This window comes from Amblyraja radiata, chromosome 13 (assembly GCF_010909765.2).
Source record: "Amblyraja radiata isolate CabotCenter1 chromosome 13, sAmbRad1.1.pri, whole genome shotgun sequence".
NCBI classification, from domain to species: Eukaryota; Metazoa; Chordata; class Chondrichthyes; order Rajiformes; family Rajidae; genus Amblyraja; species Amblyraja radiata.
In genome coordinates, this window is record NC_045968.1 from 29,835,123 (window position 1) to 29,860,162 (window position 25,040).

Genomic DNA, 25,040 nt, shown 5'->3' on the forward strand with positions numbered 1-25,040 from the left:
CATCAGACAAACCTAAGACTTACCAAAATCAACTGTTTGGAACATCATTAAGAAGAAAGAGTGCACTGGTGAGCTTACTAATTGCAAAGGGACTGGCAGGCCAAGGAAGACCTCCACAGATGTCAGAAGAATTCTCTCTATAATAAAGAAAAATCCCCAAACACCTGGCCGAAAGATCGGAACCACTCTTCAAGAGTCAGGTGTGGATTTGTCAATGATCACTGTCCGCAGAAGACTTCATGAACAGAAATACCAAGGAACGCTGCAAGATGCAAACCACTGGTTAGCTAGAAAAATAGGATGGCCAGGTTACAGTTTGCCAAGAAGTACATAAAAAGCAACCACAGTTCTGGAAAAAGGTCTTGTGGACAGATGAGATGAAGATTACCATATCAGAGTGAAGGCAAGATCAAAGTATGGAGGAGAGAAGAAACTGCCCAAGATCCAAAGCATACCACCTAATCTGTGAAACATGGTGGTGGGGGTGTTATAGCCTGGGCATGTATGGCTGCTGAAGGTACTGGCTCACTTATCTTCATTGATGATACAACTTCTGATGGTAGTAGCATAATGAATGCTGAAGTGTATAGACACATCCTATCTGCTCAAGTTCAAACAAATGCCTCAAAACTCATTGGCTGGCGGTTCATTCTACAAGAAGACAATGATCCCAAACACACTGCTAAAGCAACAAATGAGTTTTTCAAAGTAAAAAATGGTCAATTCTTGAGTGGCCAAGTCAATCACCCCATCTGAACCCAAATGAGCATGCCTTTTATATGCTGAAGAGAAAACTGAAGGGGACAATCCCCCCAATACAAGCATAAGCTAAAGATGGCTGCATACAGGCCTGGCAGAGCATCACCAGAGAAGACACCCAGCAACTGGTGATATCCATGGATCGCAGACTTCAAGCAGTCATTGCACGCAAAGGATATGCAACAAAATACTAAACATGTCTACTTTCATTTACATGACATTGCTGTGTCCCAAACATTATGATGTCCTGAAATGGGGGGGGACTATGTGTCAACACTGCTGTAATTTCTACATGGTGAAACTAAAATGTGTAAAAATGGCTATAATTAAATTTTGACAATGTGCACTTTTAACCATATGTGATTTTTTTTTTCTATTACAAATCCCAAATTGTGGAGTGCAGAGGCAAATAAATAAATGACGGGCCTTTGTCCCAAACATTATGGAGGGCACTGTGTGTATTTTCCACTTTTCACGTCTACATTTGCCTAGATGCATTCCATTCAGACCTGATGACTTCAATCTTTTCTTGTACCGTTCTTTTTCAAATGCTATCATCCAATAATGACAATTTCCACTTACTGTGACTTTGGATGCTGTATCTCCATTGGCAACTGGAGATGCCAAGTACTCAGTTAGTACCTCTGCCATAAACCTTTCCCTGTAGTTGATGGTGTGTGTCAACAGTATTTATTGAATATGGAAGCTGGGAAGGTGGAATGTGAGGACTGCCAAAGATCTTTCCCACCTGTGGATGGGAGAAGAGTTGGTGAGCAGAACTGTGTAAGTGGTTCAGATGCAATAAAAGACCCCTATCAAATGTAATGGAGAGGATGCCATGGATAAAAAAATAAAAAAATAAAAAATCTTAGAGCACTGGTGTGAGAAATCTCACCAAAACAAGTAGGGAAGCTGACTGGTGGATGTGTGATCAAAATAGCTGTGGAAGTCTGTTGATTTGTAATGCATATTAGTTACTAACCTACCCCTTGAGATAGCAAAAAAAAATGTAGAAAAAGGGAAGGATCAGAGATATGAGAATTGCCCCTTGGTAATATTCTCTGTGCGTTATAAGTGCCCAGTTTGTCTGTGTATAACTGACATATCTTTTGCTCCATTTCAAGTAATGACATCAGACAAAAATATTTTTAAACTGCATTTCGTCGCAGCAAATATCACTTATTAAAATGTCCTCAACTTGCTTTCAATATATGTTAAAAGTAATTCCACCTTGACTTTAAATATCATTTGTTTAAAAAAAAATTAAAAGCTTTAAAATCTACATCAGCTGTTCACATAGAGAGGTCAATTAATCATTATCTTGGAACTGTTCCTCAATTCTACAAAGCCTAACTTAATTTCCCCTTAGTAGTCTTGTCTCATGGATTAAATTACAGTTTTATTAATGTAAAGCCCAGCCAAATCATTGAGCCTTGTTTTTGTTGACATCTACTTGCAAAGGACTGCTTACACCATGGGCTAAGCAATGGGGCAATATAGTGGCTTTTAAAATTACAATTCGACCCCGGCATATGACTAATTGCCTTCTATTGGTGCACCATTCATGGTTGCCCTTCCAGCTGCAAAATTAACCACAAATATCTACCATGCATTTTTCCCTTGCTTTCTAATTCTTCCATTTCTATTCAATACGTTTTTCTCTGCCACAAAAGGGTAAAAGTGCTGCATGCTGTTAATTAAATGATTTATTAGCTCTAAATTAGGAGTAAAGATAGTGAAAATGTTTAACTAATTTGTGTTCTCAACAACAGTTGTAAATGTTGCAGAGCAGTTTACACTTTTCTGGTAGTGAATCGGATTGTTTTGAAATCAGAAAGTCCTGGGTCCAAGTCCATCCACTGGAATTTACAGTGCAGTACTGAGATAATCTTCTTCTGTTGGGGATGCCATCTTTCAGATGAATTGTTATACCCAAGAATCATTCTGCGCTCAAATGGATATTAAAAGTTCTTTACTCAACAGGGGAGAACATTCTGACCAATGTTTCTACCTCAACAACTTCCCTAAAGCTTGCAAAGGACTGCTTACACCATGGGCTAAGCAATGGGGCAATATAGTGGCTTTTAAAATTACTGAAGAAGGGTTTCGGCCCGAAACGTCGCCTATTTCCTTCGCTCCATAGATGCTGCTGCACCCGCTGAGTTTCCCCAGCAATTTTGTGTACCTTCGATATTCCAGCATCTGCAGTTCCCTTTTGAACAACTTCCCTAAAGCTGATTAACACCGCTGAATGTGGGGAATGGCTGGAGAGGGGTGTGGTGTGCAAATTGGTTCATGCACTTTCTTCATTCAAAAGTAATTAATTGACTATAGGAACATGAAAGATGCGGTCAAAATTAAGTTGTTTAATTTTGTTAAATTGAATGTCAAAACGATTTTGGTAGTGGTTGGTAAGGAAAGTATAAATTCAGAGGAAAATTATAGTGCCTTTCAAGGTGGTGAGAAATACACAACACTCTGCCACTAGTTGTAGAGCATCAAGTGCAGATGAACACTGGGTAGCAAGTGGTCTGGGTACAGATGACAGCAGATGGAAAATGGAAAAGTTGGATAGCATGGAATGAAATCAAGGAAATTAACTGAAGGATTGAGACCAATGGAAATCGTCTAAAACTGCAATGACAAATGATGTGATTACTTGTCGATACTCCAATTCTGCAGGGATTGGAGCTTTGTAGATGCTGGAGCTTGGGTAGCCAGGGAGGATGGTGCTGGAAACACTAACGTCGGGTTGGAACCCCTTGATTTATAGAAATCAAAGAATAAATGTGCAGGTCATGGTATGAATTAGGACACCAGTATTTTGCATGTTTGAACATAATCAAATGTCGAATTCCTGGTGTGAGTAGATCAGTTAGTGCTGTTGCTATTATTTAGTTAGTAAAGGTATTAATTGCTTTACAGTGTTTGAAAAGTGCAGTAAAATCACATGGAGACAATGGTGAAAGCAGAAAACTAACACTATTTTGTCAGAGGTCTGTGCTACGCTCGCAGATTCTCTGGTTTGGAGCCGACTAGGCAAGTACCTCAAACATGAAGTGAGATTTATAAATTATGTTTCCTAAATCTAGTATGGAGCAAACTGATTTTTCACAATAGACCATTCATTCTGTTTAAATGGAGCATCTGCGATACTTCTTGTGCCTCTAACTTTAAATAACTGCCGGATGGATGAGTCAGGACCTCTTTCCGACTGACTTCAAAGTGAATTTTTAGTAAATAATTCCGTTACCTACTTAACGAAGAGTTCAGTGAACTTGGTTAGATTTTGTGGAATGGTTATATGTTGGTGTAAGATAGGATCAACTTATTTTCAGAACCAAGTTATCGCATGTCGCTTTGCTGTAAACCTTTATCTACATTGTTGAGAGGAAGTGTATTTGCTTACTGAGCTGAGTACGAAGATGGGCTACACATATTGTGCATTAGTTGAGTGCATTGTTAATATAACGGGGCTGTCTGCTGCTGGGGTAAAGTAGTTTACTCACGTGCAAAGGATAGAAACATAGAAAATAGGTGTAGGAGGAGGCCATTCGTCCCTTCGAGCCAGCACTGCCATTCATTGTGATCATGGCTGATCGTCCCCTATCAATAACCCGTGCCTGCCTTCTCCCCATATCCCTTGACTCCACTAGCCCCTAGAGCTCTATCTAACTCTCTCTTAAATCCATCCAGTGATTTGGCCTCCACTGCCCTCTGTGGCAGGAAATTCCATCAATTCACAACTCTGGGTGAAAAAGTTTTTTCTCACCTTGAGTTGTTTTGGGGTGAACAAGTGACTTGCTAAGAATTGGTTGATTTCTGTCCATGCAGATTGATGAGTGAGTTCAAAATGCAATTTAATGAGAAGATTGTGGAATAGTTTATTCTGAATAATACTCAATTGTGTTTGTGCTCCCACTAGGACATGGTGCTGATGTGAAGTGTGTAGACTGGCATCCGACCAAGGGATTGGTTGTATCTGGAAGTAAAGACAGCCAACAGCCAATCAAATTCTGGGATCCTAAGACGGGTCAGAGTCTTGCAACACTGTAAGTCATGATGTTTCAATGTGGACAATATTTACAGTATTTGTGTACCCTGGACTACTTAAACTGATGGGATTAATTTACTTAAACTAACACAGAGAAACTTGACAGTAATTTCAAATCTTAATTTCATGGAGTCTCAGCTAGCCAAGATAAAATAAAGACAAAAGAAAATAACTATTCTCTGTAATGGATTCTGCACTGCCAAGCTGTGACCTATTGTGGTCAGAGGCCAAAGCACTTCTTGTTGATTGGTTTTAATGGGTGGACCAGAGTTGCTGTAATCCTCATTTGAAAGGGAAAGTTTCAAATCAGTCATGATCAGTCTAAGCGCTAAAGGAGCTCATGAATACCTGTAATCACAAACTGCTGCCAAGATATAGTCACTCACTTAAGCATTTTGTATCTCTTCCCTGGGGAGCAAGGATAAAAAGTATTCTAAATTAGCAACATCCACTACTAAATTGTGTTCTTTACGATGGCAATAATTCTAAAGTAACTCGGATATTAATAGGGAGCAAGATATGATGCCTCAAGAGACTGCAGATGCAGCAGCAAAAGTGAACTGGTGGAGTAACTCAGGTAGCATGGAGGGAAATGGACGGATGACGTTTTGTGTCATCTGGGCACTTCTGTTCCCCCTGCAGATTTTTTTTTGCAATATACGGTGTTGTTTGGGTCCAGCATTTTATATAATAAATAATATACATAATATTATTTATGAGCAAAAACAAAGTGCAGGAGGAAGTTAGGTTGCATCTGTGGAGGGAAATGGACAGATGACATTTCAGGTCAGGACTCTTCTCCAATAGAAGAAATGTCATGTATTTTCCCGTCACAGATGTTGCTTGACCTGCTGATTTCCTCCAGCAGTTTGCTTTTTTTGCTCACGATTTCAGCGTCTGCTATCTCTTAGGTCTCTATTTTACTTATACATGGCTGCAGGTAAAAGAACAAAATGACTGGCGAGGTCAGCCATATCTTTTCAAACGTTGAACTTAGTGCAGTGCACTATATTTTCTAAATAGGGCCTAACAAAATTTACTGGGATTAATTTTAAATAATCTTGTAGTTTTGAGCACAGTTTAAAGGACATCAGACATGACACGATTCCTCAGCATGATAACCTTATAGGGAGAGAGTTGAGATGGTGGCATATGTAAAAAAATGAGAGAGGAGATTTAATAGTACTTTGTTTACATTTTGGAATTCCATAAAGTGGGAAAGTATTCTTTCTTGCGGTTGCAGAAAGCAACGTAAAAATATCAGGCATTGAGAAAAGACATTAGGCAAAATTTCTGGATGTTGAAGTGTAGAATGCTTTTATTGACAGTCTAATTTGGTTGGGGCAAAGTAATCATATTCAACAATTAGACACGTGTTAGAAGCCAGGAAGATTGTAAGCAGGACCATGAGATTATTTTATGATTGCTCCATAAAGGAGCCCATTGTTTTATGTTGATTGTGACAATTCTTCCCAGTCATGCTCACAAGAACACAGTGATGGAAGTTAAATGGAATCAGAATGGGAACTGGCTTCTTACGGCATCACGTGATCATCTCTGCAAAATGTTTGACATTCGGAACTTAAAGGATGAGTTACAGGTTTTCAGAGGACACAAAAAAGAGGCTACAGGTAAGTAGTCATTGCCATTTCCAAGATCTCAGGACAGTATGCGCATATCCTTGGATTGCAGTCAGGCAACAATCGTAAAATCTCAATCTAGAATTCTGTCAGTTCTCAAGGATGCAACAAGCATTTTGGTGCATTTGTCCAGATCCATGGGCATCTGAACAAAGTCAAATGTCCTTCCAAGACAATTTAGATTAGATAATTATGCACACCATTCTGCTTTTTAAGAAAGATGAGAGAGGAAATCAATATATTGAAAATCTTAAATATTCTTTTGTGAAATTACCAGTTGATAAGAGAGCCCAAGCATGGTATTTCAAAGAACAAATTTTGTCTATTAAAACTTAGCCACGGCTTTATTTTGAAGGGGGCATCAATCAGGTGAATGAACACAGCGTTTTTAAGAGGAGAGGGAAGTCTAAGCGTAAAATGCTTCTCCCCCCCCCCCCCCCCACCCTTCCACCAGTTTGTCCATCCCTATTACTAAGCTTTACTCTTCACCCCTGTATGTACACTGAAATCAGAAACAGACAGACTAATTCCAAATATTAGTAGGATAGTTATGGATATTGTTCCAGTACCTGTGCAGATGTAAACTTTCCTCTTTGTACTTTTTCTCGATACTTGGAAGCTGTGCTCAAGACAGTGGCAAAGATAGGAAAAGTCTCCAGGGCACTGGAACCAATGCTGAGGCACCCATGGAATTAATAAATCCCTGAAAGCTCCTTTCCATTGTCAGAAAGCCTGTGAATTTCCCATGATAATCTGTTAATGCTTAATGGTGACGACGAGAGCCAGGATTTTGCCATAAATGCCTTCATGCCTTTTTTGATGAATTCACCAAGATAATGAGTGCCTAAATCAGCCTTTTTTTTGGCCATTTTGCTAAAAGGTCGTGCTATTTTCTCTAGTTGTACCGTGATTACAATGATGTTTTCTATATTAACACTTTAATATTAATAGGTTATTATTAACGTGTTAACATAGTATAACTTACAAGAAAATTTCCACCACCGGGGCAAAACCGAGTGCGCCACCATCGGTCGTTCATTCGTTTGTGCCGCTGCCCGCTGGTTCAGCCTTCTCCAAGATCAATTTAAGAAAGAACTGCAGATGCTGGAAAAATCGAAGGTAGACAAAAAATGCTGGAGAAACTCAGTGGGTGAGGCAGCATCTATGGAGAGAAGGAATAGGCGACATTTTCGGTCGAGACCATTTCTTCAGACTGATGTGAGGGGGGCAGGAAAAGGAAAGAAAGAGGCTGAGTCAGTAGAACTAGAAGGAGAGCTGGGAAGGGTGAGGGGGAGGAGGGAGAAGACAAGGGCTATCTAAAATTAGAGAAGTCAATGTTGGGGTGTAGATTACCCAAGCAAAATACCAAGCTTGTCTCCTCACTACATTTACTGCTGGCTCCAGTCACAAATCTGAGTTTTCGAGTGATCTGTGCAAGGCATTCATTGATGCTGGAAATCCACTGTGGAAATTGGAAAACAAATCTCTGAGGTTTTTTAGAGAAATACACAGAGGAACATATACTGAGCGATTCATTACGGAAAAATGATGATGACAGCAACTTCAACATTGTTGTGCAGAATATTAGAGATGAAGTTGCTTGCAACAAAATATGGATCTCGATAGATGAGGCAACCAATGCTGTGGGGAGATATATTGCCAATGTGGTCATCGGTACACTGGAGGCAGGTCAACCATCAAAGAAGTATTTGTTGACATCGGAAGTATTGGAGGAGTCAAACAGCTCGACTATTGCTCAGTTGTTTACATCTTCACTTGCTATACTTTGGCCAGAAGGTATAAAACACGAAAATGTTCTTCTGTTTGTGACTGATACAGCTCCGTACATGAAAAAAGCTGCTCGTGCTCTTAAAGTTTTATTCCCCAAAATGTTGCATTTGACATGCTTAGCGCAAGGACTTCATGGAATTGCCAAGCACATATGTAGCTTGTTTCCAAATGTCGATCGCCTAGTTTCCAATGTCAAGAAAATCTTCCTCAAAGCACTGTCACGTGGGCAGTTGTTCAAGGAAATGGCACCCGAGATTCCGCTACCTCCTCAGCCCGTTTTGACTAGATGGGGTACATGGCTTTCTGCTGTACTCTACTATGCTACAAATTTTGAAAACATTAAAAATAAATAGTCAACTGTTTTGAAGAAGAAGAATCTGCTGCAGTCAGGATCGTTGGTGAAATCATGCAGAAAAAGTCCCTCCACCGTAATCTTGTGTTTATTGCTTCCAATTTTGCAAACTTCCCACAAACTACCACTTCCCTTGAGAAACGTAGTGAAACATTAGTGAATAACTTGCAGGTTTTCAACAAAGTAACTGACAAAATATCAGTAAAATTCCTGGCGATGTAGGTAAAGACATACAAGGAAAATGTGAGAGTGATTTTAGCTAACAAAGATCTTGAAGAAATACAAAACATAGCTAAAGTTCTCAAAGATAGTTGTAATGCACAAGATATTGACATGAATATAGATTTGGTTGCTTGTTTCGGGTATGCACCAGTGATTTCAGCTGAGGTAGAAAGAAGTTTTTCACAACTGAAGCATATTCTGTCTGACTGGTGGCATAGTTTAACACCAGATTCTTTGGGAAAAAATGCTAGTAATTATGTGCAACCAGGCAACTTTGGCCATTTAATGTAGAATACCTATTATCATTTTTAACCGTATTTTGATAGTGGAAATACATGCCTTTTTTTGTCATTAAATGCCTTTTTCGTGCCTTTTTTGTAATTTTATTATGCCCTTTTGCCTGCCTATTTCAGTTTTTAGCGCCTAATCATCCTGGCTCTAGTGATGACTAATACCCGATTAGACCATTGTACTTAAAACTAATACATTTACTTGTAAAACAAAGTTTTACAGTTTCTGAAAATCTGAAATAAAACAGAAACCTGAGCTGTACCATTTCTGACAATAATTTAAAAAATAAGACAATTTGTTGTTGATGTGGAACCCCAACTGAATAAGTATGACCTATTTAGCCACCCATAGGTGGCTAATGTGTAGTACTGAAGATGCTGGTTTAAATCGAAGGTAGACACAAAATGCTGGAGTAACTAAGCAGGACAGGCAGCATCTCTGGAGAGAAGGAATGGGTGATGCTGCCTGTCCCGCTGAGTTACTCCAGCATTTTGTGACTGCCATAGGTGGCTAATGTTGTACTGTCATTTAAGAAGGGCAGCAAGGACAAGCCAGGGAACTACAGACTTGTGAGCTTGCTGTCAATGGTGGGAAAGTTATTGGAGGGAATTCTTAAGCGTGGATTAATTAGGAATAGTCAGCAATACTTTTTGCTTAGAAAATGTTTACAGTACAGTCAAACTTATATTACAAAGTGATTTAAGTCTGTCCTCTCTTTAACTCCTGACTTCTGTCTGTTTATAGCTGTGGGTTGGCATCCAGTGCATGAGGGATTATTTGCCAGTGGGGGATCTGATGGCTCATTGCTCTTCTGGCATGTTGGGTGAGTAAAATACCGTCTGATTGTTTTTGTCCTTCTGACTTTATGGATAAGAAAGGTTTGGAGAATAAAGGCCAAGCATGGGCAAACAACTATCAAACCTGGTCAGCGTAGACACGTTTGGCCAATAGGGCTTGTTTCCATGCTGTCTGACTTTGACTTGTTTTAGCGATGTTACAATACTCACCTTCAGTGGCGCTGCAGTTCTGCCACTGGCCATGTGCGCGACTTTGGCGCCTTTGAGGGGGGGGGGGGCGGGATTAAAATGCCAATTTCTCCTGCCTGTCGGAGTCAAACTTTCTAAAGCTGTTCAGCTGCTGCAGAAAAATCGTTCCGACTTCCGTTCTCGGAAGGTTTTTTTTAAATCGCGGGACAATTTAATCCCTGGAGTAAAATAAAAAGCTACTTCTAACACCGTCATCACCTACAACGGGACAGATCTCATGTAGGGGACAAAACATAAGGTAAGTCGTGTATTTTACACATAAACCTGCTTCTTAGGATGATTTTAATCAAAATTTAATTGGCGAAAATGTGATTTTGGCCCCATATGAACCGGAAGTGTTTTTCCTGCCGATATGGGGTTCAAATTCACTGCAACCGCAACGTTCCAATTGAACGCGTTCCACAGAAACCCACTTGTAAGATGATTAAAATGCCCCTTAATTTACGGGAATTAAACATTAAATTCCTTCCATTTGGCCTATAAATTTATGACAATGAGATTTTAAAATCATGTTATATTGTGAATTATTGTGTGAATGTTATTTGGACACTTAGGCTATTGAAAAATGTTAACCTTTTCTTAAGAAATTGTTTTTAAGATGTTTAGATCTAGTAATTGAATTTTGTAATTAGCTACAATTAGGTAACTAACTAATTATATGCTTTAATTTCAGGTCATCCAAGTAAGATTGTTTCATATTTGTTTCAGAATGCTTCAATCTATAATAACTGAAAATTTCATTCAGTTCTCTTAATTTGTAAGAAAGTTATGGGCTTTAGACTGTCCTCAATCACAGCTTTTGAGTTAAGTCAATGGAAAAGCAATAGGGAAACAAGATGCTAATTTTAGAATATGAAAATGGCCATAATCTTTTTAATACTGAAGATATGAAAGTGAATTAGGTGTCAAATTAAACTTTTTATGCTTTATCTGTTGGGATAAATTGCAGACTTGATTTTTTAAATCTCAAAATGTTGTAACATTGCTACTTGTTTGGTGAAAAAACAGGCCCATGTATAATTTTTCCAGCCTGCATCCGAATATTTTGTAGCCATTTTCTCATCAACCTGCGAGAAGACAAAATCTAATCTTACAGTCAACGTCTTTTCAGTTCGTGTTTTGTGCAAGGCTTAATGAAGACCTTTTTTTAATGCTGATCTGGTGTATGTTCTACCATTGTATTTGAACTGATCTGATTCTGTTTATGGATGTATCTGATTGCAGTGTTGAGAAGGAGGTTGGAGGAATGGAGATGGCTCATGAAGGAATGATTTGGAGTCTAGCCTGGCACCCACTTGGGCACATACTTTGTTCAGGATCCAATGATCACACCAGGTATACTTCATCTGAATAAAAACATCAGGGAATCTCATTATACTGATGTAATCCACTGCTTAGTAACTTGCTAATAAGTTGTTGACTGACCATTGAATAGTTTGACTAAGAAAAATAAAACATGCTAGAAATACTCAGAAGGTCAGGCAGAATTAAAGATTGTTTATTTTCAAAAGATCGACAACCTTTGTAATTTGTGGTCCGTCAGCATGCTAATAGCCACAAATTGGTTAATCCACAAAATGACACAAATCTCTGCAATTTTTTCTTCCAAGGTACCCTTGCCTGCATGGTTCATCCAATCAATCTATAGATTAAATCCTCCCATGACAATTTCAGTTCCTTTCAAACATAACTTCTTTCTCCTGCTATCAACTTGTCTATCTTCATGCAAATGCTACACACAAGTCAAGTTTTGGTATTTTACAGTTTTTTACTAACTTTGGCTTTGCTCTGTGCTGCATATTTTCTGCCTGTATCCAGCCTGTCACACTTTGCTTGTCAATAATCTCCTCATTCTCCCATGCCACTGCCCTCTCATTTTCTCTTATAAAACATCCCTGTTCCTGAGCTATTGCAAGGCCCACTACCCACTCTCCTATTTATTTTAAATCTCTTACCTACATGTTTTCAGGAAACGGGGTGGTTTACACACCCCAGTTAGCATCAACATTGCTGAAGCAGAGATGATTGAGAGCTTCAAGTTCCTGAGCATAAATATCACCAATAATTTACCCCAATCCAATCATTTACTTTACATCCAAAAAGCCTTTATTTCCTCAAACTACTGAGAAAATTCGGCTTGTCTCCAACAACGCTTATCAATTTCTATTAATAATAATAATGGATGGGATTTATATAGCGCCTTTCTAGATACTCAAGGCGCTTTACATCGCATTATTCATTCACTCCTCAGTCACACTCGGTGGTGGTGAGCTACTTCTGTAGCCACAGCTGCCCTGGGGCAGACTGACGGAAGCGTGGCTGCTAATCTGCGCCTACGGCCCCTCCGACCACCACCAATCACTCACACACATTCACACACAGGCAAAGGTGGGTGAAGTGTCTTGCCCAAGGACACAACGACAGTATGCACTCCAAGCGGGATTCGAACCGGCTACCTTCCGGTCGCCAGCCGAACACTTAGCCCATTGTGCCATCTGCCGCCTATTAAAGCCATCCTATTGGTTTGAAACTGCTCTGCCTAAGACCGTAAGAAATTGCAGATAATTATAGATGCAGCCCAGTCCATCACACAAACTAGCCTCACCGTCTACTCCATCTACAGTTCATGCTGCCTTGGAAAAATTGCCAACATAATCAAGGACTATTAACACCTAGACTATTAACATCCAAACCAAATTGCTGGTGGCTTGGATAATAATCCATTGTTTATCACCCTTGTGGTTCTACTTTTCAATTTTGCCCTAAGCTACTCATAATCACTCATCAGAACCTCGTTATTTGTCCTACCTAAGACATTCGTGCCTACAACATCCATGCAATTGAATCCATCTCCTACCACTCCAACAACCTCTCCAGCCCCAAACTGATGTCCTTAACCTTTGTGCCCGGCAGGCAATACAACCTTGGGGACTTTCTGTCTTTGCAGCAGAGGACAGTGTCCATTCCCCTAACTCTGCTATCCTCTGTAACTTTACTTTCATTGGCAGTAAATTCTGGACGCGAAACAGACCTGGAGATAAAATGAGAGATCGCTACAATCTCAACTTGCTTCCAGGAATGTCAGACGAAGCTGTAGGAGAGTATGGTAAGAAATAATATACAATATCAGAATATATTATGCGTATCTTATAGTGTAATAATTAGTGGAACTAATCAGATCAAAGTAAATTGCAGTTCTCATTGGTATTCTAATTTACGGTATAATCTGAAATATTAGTGTAAAATATGGATAACATCAGAGTTCTTCCACTAAATAGTTCTCCATATGATGGGAATATTTTTTTTGTTTTTCTCTCTTTTTTGTATGGCTTTGTAAATATTTGATTAGTGTATAAATGTAAATAATTTGGTGTACATATAGCTGCTGGTGTACATATGGTGTACATAGCTGCTATATTTGTATAAGATAATTATAAGCAGTTGAATAAGGGGTGGGAATTAATAAGCTTTGGCTTCTTCCTGCTCCTTTTCGGACATACGATTTCATTTATTTATAGATATTGTTTATGACACTTTATAAATATTCTTGTTTTGTATTTTGTATGCTGTTTCACACTTGCTTTTTATTTTTTTTATTCTGTTCGAAATAAAGAATTAAAAAAAAAATAATAATAATGAATATGATTTATCCAATTATTGATCTGATATTCAACAAACACCAAAGATGTTTACAATCTCATACTCGTACTAGGTTTCACAGGGCTGGGAATGACTCCATGTCTCTGGGTTCTGCCAATGTAGGACACCCCAACTCTGCCACATGACAAAAAAGGTGGAGGAGATAGTTTGGGAGATGTATTCTTTCTTCCCTTTTCATTGGATTTCTGTTTGCTCCCAGGAAAGAGAGTCAAGAGAGTCCCGATTCTGAATTCTCCTACTTCATTCTGTGCAGTAAATGTTACTTGCAACCGTTTATAAAGCTTTCTTTATGTTTATAAACTTTGTGGTTTAAACTTTATACATTTGATAGTTTATAATGCTCCTCCACCATGTAGAGTGGTCACAGAGGAATAAAAGTGCAATAGTTTAGAAAGATGGAACTCTGTAAAAATCCTGAACGTTTATTTATTATGGAATTCCACAGATGACATTGAGCCAAACAGTCTGTCCAATATTCCTGGGATGGGCATTCCAGAGCAACTGAAACAAGCCTTGGAGCTGGAACAGACCTGTAAGTAGTCTACAAATAATTTAAACATTTACAACCAGGAGACTGAAGCTTCACATTGTGTGCTGAAAGTTTTTACTAACTTGTTGTGGGCCAAGCAATCAGACAGTAGCTGACATTGATTTAAATTTAGAACTGTGCACTATTAAGGACTAATTACATGATGCAAAATTCACTGAAAAAAAATTATTATGGCGCGGCTGATGCATTCGGCATGAAAACCTCTGGAGGAGGAAGTCCGCCACTATTCATAAATTGGCAAGCAGGTCGGGCATCTGTGATATTTGATGGGGTGGATGAGGTGAACATGTCAGCCACAAAATAATGGCTAGGCTTCAGAGGAAATATGGGTTTGGCATAGTAAATCTTGATTAATTTTAAAATTTGCTTTTCTCTCAGTGACATTTTAATAAATGTTCATTTTCAGTTGTGCTAATCATACTGTGATTAATTGACAGCCCAAATAATATATAATTATTGAGGGGGTTAACGGTCCTTTGACTGGTACTGTTAAGGTTCCAGCAGTGCCTCCATTTAAATAGATTTTGGCTGCATATATGGTATGTGAATGTGTTGATATGAGTCATTCCAAAAATATTTCAAAAATATTCTGTCGAGTTTCATAGCCTTATAAAGCATGTGTTTTTTTTGTAGGCAAAGAAGAGGTGAATGAAGTGGAGATGGCAATTCCTGGATTGGACTGGGGCATGGATGAAATGATGTTGAAGGATCAAAAGAAAGTGATACAGAAGAAAGTCCCTTATGCAAAGCCAATTCCTGTACAGTTCCAGCAGGTCAGTCAAATTCAATACAATTCAATCCTATGTGACACTGCTGTAATACTGATTTATTTGGATTGACTTGCAGGAAACTCTACTAAATTTTTCATGTTTCAGGATACCCCAAAGCATTTCAGAAATGATTTTGGATCCTGGTTACCATCCTGATTTGTAACATTGAGAGAAGGAGTTTATATCAGTTAAGAGGGAGAATGTAGGATGTCTTACTCCCAAAATGAGCACCTCGCATATTGTTCAACTTATTTATTTCAATGACAGACTGTATTATGCCATTGACACAATGTTTTATGTGTCATTCCAGCTGTCATGTTGTCACTTGCGGGCGGAGCACCAAGGGAAATTCCTTGTATGTGAATACCAGGCCAATAAACTAATTAATGAATTAATTAATTGATTGATTCATGCCTCCAGTAGAAAAGTAGCACTGTTGAACGACAGCGAACAAAACCTTTTGCTCTATTTATAAACACTTTGAGTGAAGTAATGGGAATTTAAAGAAATGGAAACATGGGATGGGGATAAGTGATTTGAAGATGGGAGATTTATTTCAGTGAGAATGTTTTTCTTTCATCCACAGGCATGGTCTCAGAACAAGGTTCTCACAATCCCTGTTGAGGAGCCAAAAATCGAGAGAACAGAAGAGAAGAAAAAGGATGAAAAGAAGAAATCTCAAGCAGAAATTGAGCAGGAGATGGCTGCCCTGCAGTACACCAATCCATTGCTCCTGGAGGTTAGAGAACACTTTCAAACTGTATAATTTGCCACTTTGTCATTTGTCATTTGTCATTCATGGTTTCCAGCTAATGTGAAGTTTACAACTTTTGGACATTTTGTCCATTTGTTTTTGGTGATTTTTGCCATTTAAAAATATTTAGCTACAGATTGGTTAAATATTTGATCTAATGGGATAATACATTTTTTTTAAAGTGGGAGATGAGGGGATAAATTTGGCAAGTCAAGATGTTGATATCATAGATGTGCACAATGATTTTATAAGCTTGGGAAGTCAGAGAGCAAAGGAAGGGCGGTAGGTTGGAGCAGTGGTAGAGTTGCTGCCTTATACCGCTTGCAGCGCCGGAGACCTGGGTTCCATCCCAACTATGGGTGCTGTCTGTACAGAGTTTGTACTTTCTTCCCGTGGCCGCGTGGGTTTTCTCTGTGATCTTCGGTTTCCGCCCACGGTACAAAGACGTACAAGTTTGTAGGTTATTTGGCTTGTGTTTATATACTTCGTATAAGTGTAATTGTCCCCAGACAGTGGTGGGATAGTGTGTGCGGGGATTGTTGGTCGGTGCGGACTCGATGGGCCGAAGGGCCTGTTTCCGCGCTGTATCCCAGACAGTAAAACAATTTCCAAAAGCTTAAATGTTTCTGATATGATTGGAGACAGAAGAAGAAAATTAGAAGAACATTTGCATTGTTTTAGTCCCTTAAAAGCAATGGAACCTTCCATTATGTAATCCTGTAATAGACTTTCATGCCAAACTAAATTATTCTTTAGATATCGTTATCTGTGATATGTTTCCAAATTGCAAAAATATATATATTTTATGTACGTTTCTTCTGCGCAGCAACTGAAGATTGAGAGAATGGCACAGAAACAGGCTGAACAAGTTCAGCAGCAACAACAAGGACCTTCCATGGCACCACAGACCTTTCCAGGACAAGGATTTATTCCACAAGGTCCACAAGCCTTTCAGCAGGCACATCCACCTCAACAGATGCAGATGAACATGCCTCTTGGACATTCAGGACTGCAAGGCAATTTCAGAGCACCAGTACCTCCAGGACAAATGGGTCCTCAAGTACCCCCACTAATGCAGGGGCCTATTGGGTCCCAAGGATTAATGGGACCCCAAGCACACGCAGGACCACAAGGAATTCATGGTCCAGGAGGTCACCCTGGACCTCCGGGGCACCCTGGACCCCAGGGGCATCCAGGGCCTCAAGGCCACCCTGGACCTCAGGGGCACCCAGGCCCTCAAGTTCACCCAGGACCCCCAGGCCACCCTGGACCCCAAGGCCACCCAGGACCACATGCTTCACAGGGTTTTCCAGGTCCCCAAAACCACCCTGGGCCACAAGGACCGCAAGGACCACATGCTCAGCAAGGTCATCCAGGTTCCCAAGGACATCCAGGGCCTCAAGGTCATCCAGGTTCACAAGGACATCCAGGGCCCCAAGGTCATCCAGGGCCCCAAGGTCATCCAGCTTCACAAGGTCATCCAGGGCCTCAAGGTCATCCAGGTTCACAAGGTCATCCAGGGCCTCAAGGACATCCAGGGCCTCAAGGACATCCAGGGCCTCAAGGACATCCAGGGCCTCAAGGTCATCCAGCTTCACAAGGACATCCAGGGCCCCAAGGTCATCCAGCTTCACAAGGACATCCAGGGCCCCAAGGCCATCCAGGGCCCCAAGGCCATCCAGGGCCCCAAGGATTACCTGGGACACAAGGAATGCAAGGACCATCAGGTCCAAGAGGAATGCAAGGCCCTCCGATGCAGGGACCTCAGCAGGGAATACAAGGACATCCCCAGGGGATGCAAGGACCGCAGGGACCCCAAGCACCAGGAGGACCACCACATTCTCAGCATGGTGCTTCAAACACACAAGGGCCACCTCATCAAACCTCTTCGTTCCAACAGCCAGCCAAGCCATCATTGCTGGGTGATGGACCTAGAATGCCTTTTAACCAGGTGAGCTATTCTGTGTCGAGTAGGTGTTACAGAAGCCATATCTATACGTAATACACAGTAATTGAAAATCCAAGGAAGCTCATACCTATTATGTTTTAATGAATTGTTCAAAACCGATAACGGCTTAGCAAACGATGGGGATTTTAATCAAACGTTCTTCAGCCTGGATGATTGAAATCACTAAACTGCTGAATAAAATTTGCACTGCTACATTTTAAGGAAGTTAACTCCTAAAATAGTAAATAGGAATAGGAGGATTTGGAATACTTTATTGTCACATGTGACTAAGCACAGTGAGATTATTTGCTTGCATACACAATGTGTACAAATTGCAGCCACCTACGGCGCTGACAAAGTTATTCGCTGTCTCCCCCTTTTGTCCCCTCTCTCCCCCACCACAGCTGTTCCCCCTCGCCGAGACCCCATTGTCCCTTGTCCCCCCCCCCCCCATTGTCCATTGTTCTTCCCCTCACGATGGTTCTCCATGTTCTCATCGACCATCGACCGTGGGTCGACCCGCGAGGCATCGCCCCTGTTGCGATGCTTCACTACCACCGAGGCCCCATCGTCGCATGTTTGCACCGCTGAGGCCTCTCCCCTGTCGACGCCCCACTTCACGTCTCCGTGGTGCCGACCTGGGCTCCAGCCGCGGGCTCCGTCGGCCGCTTCGCCCGACCCAAGCTTCTACCCATGAGGCCCCGGCCGGGCACTGACCCGGACTTCTACGCGGCAATCTGGGAGGTATCGAGACCGCGGAGCCTCAATAAGGGCCTCCTGCTGTGTTCCCAGTCCACAGCCGAGGCCCGTCGGGAAACCTTCTGGCAGTTTGAACCGGTTCTTGGAATGTCAATCGGAGAGGCCAAGTGCAGAATGAATCCCAGAGCCTATTTCAACGAGACAGGCACTATGATGAAAAATGTACTTGCTTTATGTACTTTATCTCCGTTCTTCTAGACAATTGCATGCACTTTGCAGAGGAGGAAAGTGTGTTGGCACAATTTAGGATAAATGTTACTGTGCAGAAGTAAAGGTTATTCAAAAAATAAAGAGTTCACTTTAATGACACCACCAAAATATATTAAAAATATGGCTTTAATATTTCACTGATATTCCATGTGTTTCACATTCAAGTTTCTTCAATATTTCTGGCAATATTCTAACGGTACAATAAACCAATTAATGAATGAAGTCTGTGGAACTGCTTCATCTGAAGAATCTATGATGGATGCAGTTATATTGTGTGCAAAGAACGATCTTACACAATACAACAGGAAAATCTACAAATCTGTTGCAATTAGTGAATGCCCTAATCTCGGCAAAATGCTATAACATCAGTTCTAAAGTGTGACAATACAGTAAATAAAAGGACATATTGAGGAGCTCGAAAGCGTGACATTCTGGCCCAGGGTTGATTGCTGCCAGCTGCTTTACACAGACAGTGGTACACATAATCAAAGTATATCGAACCTGCATTGGGCAGATTAACAACTCAAACCTGATTAAGTTATCTTTTGAGTTTTAAGAGTTCAAATAGAAACATAGAAAATAGGTGCAGTAGTAGGCCATTCGGCCCTTCGAGCCTGCACCGCCATTCAATATGATCATGGTTGATCATCCAACTCGGTATCCTGTACCTGCCTTCTCTCCATACCCCCTGATACCTTCAGCCATAAGGGACTCCCTCTTAAATATAGCCAATGAACTGGCCTCAACTACCTTCTGTGGTGGAGAATTCCACAGATTCACCACTCTCTGTGTGAAAAATGTTTTTCTCATCTTGGTCCTAAAAGATTTCCCCCTTATCCTTAAACTGTGACCCTTTGTTCTGGACCTCCCCAACATCGGGAACAATCTTCCTGCATCTAGCCTGTCCAACCCCTTAGAATTGTGTAAGTTTCTATAAGATCCCCCCTCAATCTTCTAAATTCTAGCGAGTACAAGCCGAGTCTATCCAGTCTTTCTTCATATGAAAGTCCTGACATCCCAGGAATCAGTCTGGTGAACCTTCTCTGTACTCCCTCTGGCCGAGAATGGATGGCTCAGTGGTCCACTTCTCAAATCTAATTTACTTCTGTTTACTCCATGTATGTGTTTTTTGCAAGGCCACCTGAAACTCTGTGGACTCGTTGCCCATTCTCAACCCCTCCCCTTACCCGTTCTCTCAATCACATTCCTTTCTGTTTTAAGTCCCATTTCTTTCCTAAAAGGCAGTCGTGAATGAAATAGGATGGTAGAACAATGTAGACAAAAATGCTGGAAAAACTTAGCGGATGAGGCAGCATCTATGGAGCGAAGGAAATAGGCAACGTTTTGGGTCGAAACCCTTCTTCAGACTGATATGAGGGTGGGGAGGGCGAGAAGAAGAAAGGAAGAGGAGGAGCAAGCTGAGGGAGAGCTGAGAAAGTATGGACTCTCTGAAATTAGAGAAGTCAATGTTCATACCACTGGGGTGCAGACTGCCCAACCGAAATATGAGGTGCTGCTCCTCCAATTTACGGTGGTGCTCACTCTGGCCATGGAGGAGGCCCAGGACAGAAAGGTCGGATTCGGAATGGGAGGGGGAGTTGAAGTGCTGAGCCACCGGGAGATCAGGTTGGTTATTGCAAACCGAGCGGAGTTGTTCTGCGAAGCGATCGCCAAGCCTACGGTTGGTAGAACAATGTGACACTTTCATTATATTCTGAATTAAATTTTTAATTCCTCAGCTTCTGTTTTGTGTTTTTGGATATCATATTTTGTTCCCTGCTATACTGGTTGAATCAATTTGTAAATGGGTCAGAATGTTGCAGATCAAAGTCTATATTGAGAATCTTGAACGACTGTCCATTGAAACATTGTGAGAGGTCTTCATCACCTTGTTGACTGTGATCGTTTACAGATCAACAATAAACCAATGTTAGTTCTGATGGGTGGTAAAGTTCCTATGGTGAAGTTTGAAAAGGCAGCTGACCATGCCATGAAACATGTTAGTGTTTTAGCAAGGTCATATCTAAACTAGCTACTGTATTGCTTGCAGAATGGTTGTAGTTCCACACACTCCTGGCTGACTTTTATGCTCACTCCTGCTGCCCCATCTTAACCTGGTTCAGCTGGCACTCCTGTGCTTGCTGACCTACAACAGATCTCAGCTACGCAACACCTATTTGAAAAATCCCATTGTTGGTTACAAATCCTTTCATGGCTTTATGCTATCGTTCTGTGTAATGTCCTCTGAGTTGTCTGCATCCATGCAGTTCTGACAAAATTTAGCAGAAACCTTCCGTTCATATCTCAGTGCCTGAAATTCTATAATTGCTTTTCAAACCCCCTCCATCGCCCTATTTCCATTTCTGCTTTTAAAACCTTTGTTAAAATGTACTTCTTGATCACTTTGGACACGTCCTCATTTTTCCTTCTAGGGGGCTGGGCATCAGTGATAATTGTCCTGTGAAGTGTTATGGGATTTTTTTAGGTATTTTAATAGTGCTGTGAGTTGATGTTACTGTCCTTCAGAATGATTCATTAAATGTGACATCCTTTTGGATATTTATCAGAATTGTAATAAGGTTACTGCCTAAAAGCATGCTTCTTGTGTAATTTAGTATTATAGAATTAGGGACATATTTTGCATAGATATGATTGACATTGGCCACCTTTAACCATGAAGTTCCCAGGATTGATCATATTAATTCCATTTTGATTTAAATGGACAATTCCAAATAGTTTGTGTAACTTAAGCAATTCAGTGACTTTCTTTACAACCTTGATCAGCAGCAGGGTGTATTGTGAAAATATCTAGCTTACCTCCTCCATTTCTACTATCTTCTCTTTTAAAAACATGGACTATTCTGAATTATAAGTATTAATGACTGGCAGAATTAAAACAAAAATCTTATTAAATACATCCAACAGCATATTGCTGAATATTCTAGTCTTTCCATTACATTAATATATTTTGGAAACATTCACCATATTATTCATGTTAATTCTGGAAAAGGCTCCTTTCTAATAACTTAACTTTGACATGTATAGTCATATTGAATACCAACCGTGCCAATGTTTGGGTATTATTGGACCTCTCCTATACTTGCATAGTAAGCTATCAACAATCTTGAGGGTTCTAATAGAGCCCGCCTTTTGGAAAGCGCTGCACAATACTCTAGGCAGATCTGCCAAATCTGTCCGTTGCTGGGAGCTAGAGTGCATGTAATTTAATTTATTGATTTCAACTGTGACAACAGTTTATAGAGATCAAGTGGCACCCCAAACAAAAGGATGATGAAATGTGTTCACATGATCTTTCAACTTCAATAAAAATAATTGGAAGGCAAATTTGATATTTCTGTTGACTTTTTTGCAGAGAATATTTTTGTGAGATTTAGGAAAATCCAATGATTCGCTTTTTACAATATTTGTATAATATTGTGTGTCCAGTAATTAGAGGTGCTGAAAATGGACATATATTAAACTTGCCCATTTACTGTTGCTCCAAGTTGCAGGTGAATTGGGATATGTGGATTAGAGTTCATGATGTACACGCCCCTTTCTGACCCAAGTTTATTTTATTTATTCAACTATAACTAAAAATGTGCCTCCTAAAACCTATCAATTCACCCTCTGGGACCCTAACTATCCTGTGATTCAATTCCATCTCAACATCTGCACCTTCAGATCATTAACATGAGAAGTTAGTTTTGTGTTTATACAGAATGATAATTAAAGCACTGTATATACACAGACCAGTTTTAAACCAAGTTCGGTTTTACAAAAGATTGAGGTGCAAACTGAGTTTATGTAGTGCTTTCCCTGCTGTTTGTGTGTCATCTGAATTCTGTCGAGTCTTGTTTATAAAACAGTTTTCTTTAAATGTACCCTTTTCTCACACTTGACTCATTTCTTATTCTCTTTTAACAAAAGGCTTCAAACCAAGTGCCACCGTTGTTGATGGTGGGGCAGGGACCAGTTCGCCTGCCTGCATCCAATCAAGGGCCTGCTGGTCCTGGGCCAAGCAAAGGTGAGAAGTGCAGCAGGGCACATGGAATGATTTATTCGACAAACTTAAATGGTGGTCGTCTTCTCAAAGCTCTAACTTCCTTGTTAAATAATATTGTAAATAATGGTTATTAAAGCATGGAAATTCTGATTTATTATTAAATTTGTCTTGTGAAATAGCATTTAACTTGTGACAAAAGGGAATGATTATTGCGTGTAGGGTACTCAGAAAGTTGGTGTGACAGCTGGAAACTAACTTCAACATGCATGTAAAAAAGGCCCAGAGTGGGCTTTATGAGTCAAATGTTACGATCTCTGTCACAGTTTTAAATGTATTTCATTTCAGATTTCTCCTCTAAATGTTGCTCAGCATCTTCCAATGAATAAAGTGTTGTCTAAAACTGAGGCACAACACCAAAGCAGACCCACAGGACAGTTCTGGCTTGCTCACCTTGGTAACAAGTGAGCTTCTGGAACTCAACAGTCCCATTTTCACATGTTTATTGAATGGCAGTTAATTAATTCTTCAACGATTAGGAGCGATTTCCTTCACTCAAGGATACTCTTGTCCTCCCTTGGGTACTCATCTACCCAGACAGTTCCCAAGGGACCAATACTTAGTGCTGGCTATATTGAAAGTAAATTGCTTTCATATATTGGGTGCTATGAAGATCTTGCTTCTCCTGCTCTGCACAGTGGCCAATACCTGCATAAGAAAAATAACAAGCCTGCCAAACCGCTGAAACTAGTTCCTGATTGACAAAGTTGCAGTGAACAGAGACTTCTGAATCATCTGGACCCTTGTCTCCCCTTCCCTATCTTGTTGAAATGCTAAGTCACAACTTTCATGGAAAAAAAGTATGAAAGCTAGGGATAGTTAATGGAGACAAAACAACATTTAAAAGACATTTGAACAGGTACATGGATCGGAAAGGTTTAGAGAGATATCGTCCAAATGCAGGCAGCTGAGACAAACAGGTGGTGTAGTTAGGTTGGCATAAGCAAATTGGACTGCAGGACCTATTCCCGTGCTGCATGACTCTGAGAACAGTTTATTATGGTCGAGGAGGTACTAGATATCCTCGGGTATCTGAAGGTAGTTAAATCTTCCAGGCCTGATCAGATATATCAGAGGATGCTGTGGGAATCTCGAGAAGAAATTGAAGGGGCCGGATTAGATATTTCAATCATTTTTACACATGGGTCAGGTGCCGGATGACTGGAGGGTGGCTAATGCGCCTCTATTTAAGAAAAGCTGCAAAACCTTGGATCCATAGACCAGTGAGCGTAACCTCTGTTACTGGAGAGGATTATGAGGTACATTGGCCTTCATCAGTTAGGGTATTGAGTGCAGAAGTTGGGAAGTTATGTTACAGTTGTGCAAAACGAGGCCTCATTTGGAGTATTGTGTTCATTTTTGGTCACCCTACTATAGGAAGGATATCTGTAAGCTGGGAGGAGTCCAGAGAAGATTTCTGAAGATGTTGCCAGAACTTGAGGCCCCCCCCCCCCCCCCCCCCCCCACTACCTGAAACATTAATTTCCTTTGTCATGGGCATGTTGTGGGCCATTTCCTTATTGCCTTATAATTATTCTTGGAACTGACTGTCTAGTTCTGCTGCCTGCATTTTGTTCCACTCTTCTCTTTGAACCTAGCTTGGTTCTCTGGTTTGATGGCAATGATGTAATGGGGAATGTGCCCATCATGAGGTTACAGATAGTGGTAAAATGTACATGTGTACTGAAAGATGTCTCATTTTAAATTGCTTGACTTGTTGTTGATCAGTCTCATTTATATGGTGAAAAAAACATTGCGTATCAGGGTAGGAGAGGGACGCCACGAATGGTGATGCAATGCACAAGGGAATCTGTGGCAGTTGGATTAGTGGGGGCAAGGTGATGCAAGTGTTTCCATGAGCTGATTGTGGCTTCATCTGTCCCAGACCCAATATTGTTGTTAGGTCACTCAGGACTCTGGCAGCCCACTCGATACAGGTGTCACAGAACTGCTCAGTGCTGAGGATTAAGTCCCCTACCCATCTGAAGAAAGATGATAGATGGTGACTTCCTTGCCTATGTTTCAAAAATACTGTAGACAATGCTGACAATTTGAGTTACAAATTTTTCTTGCTGCATTGGTCTTTCAGCATTACAATGAGCTGTAATTGCTGTTTACATTGCACATTTGGCTTGATAAATAAGTTGGACAAATCTGACTTTTGTGCCTAT

At 40.6% G+C, this 25,040-nt stretch overlaps 1 protein-coding gene across 21 annotated transcripts in view; it reads left to right on the forward strand.

Moving 5' to 3' along the window:
- wdr33 (WD repeat domain 33) overlaps nt 1-25,040 on the forward strand; it is a 100,172-nt gene that overhangs the window by 62,172 nt on the left and 12,960 nt on the right. For 3 of the 21 annotated variants that reach the window (XM_033031556.1, XM_033031557.1, XM_033031558.1), the window contains 10 exons: nt 4,685-4,811; nt 6,290-6,444; nt 9,854-9,932; nt 11,380-11,490; nt 13,164-13,261; nt 14,261-14,347; nt 14,999-15,138; nt 15,722-15,874; nt 16,716-17,840; nt 22,737-22,833. In XM_033031556.1, coding sequence (XP_032887447.1) covers nt 4,685-4,811; nt 6,290-6,444; nt 9,854-9,932; nt 11,380-11,490; nt 13,164-13,261; nt 14,261-14,347; nt 14,999-15,138; nt 15,722-15,874; nt 16,716-17,840; nt 22,737-22,833 — 2,172 coding nt within the window. The remainder of the gene's footprint in view (nt 1-4,684; nt 4,812-6,289; nt 6,445-9,853; nt 9,933-11,379; nt 11,491-13,163; nt 13,262-14,260; nt 14,348-14,998; nt 15,139-15,721; nt 15,875-16,715; nt 17,841-22,736; nt 22,834-25,040) is intronic. The other 18 variants (XM_033031573.1, XM_033031574.1, XM_033031577.1 and 15 more) reach the window with 18 other exon arrangements.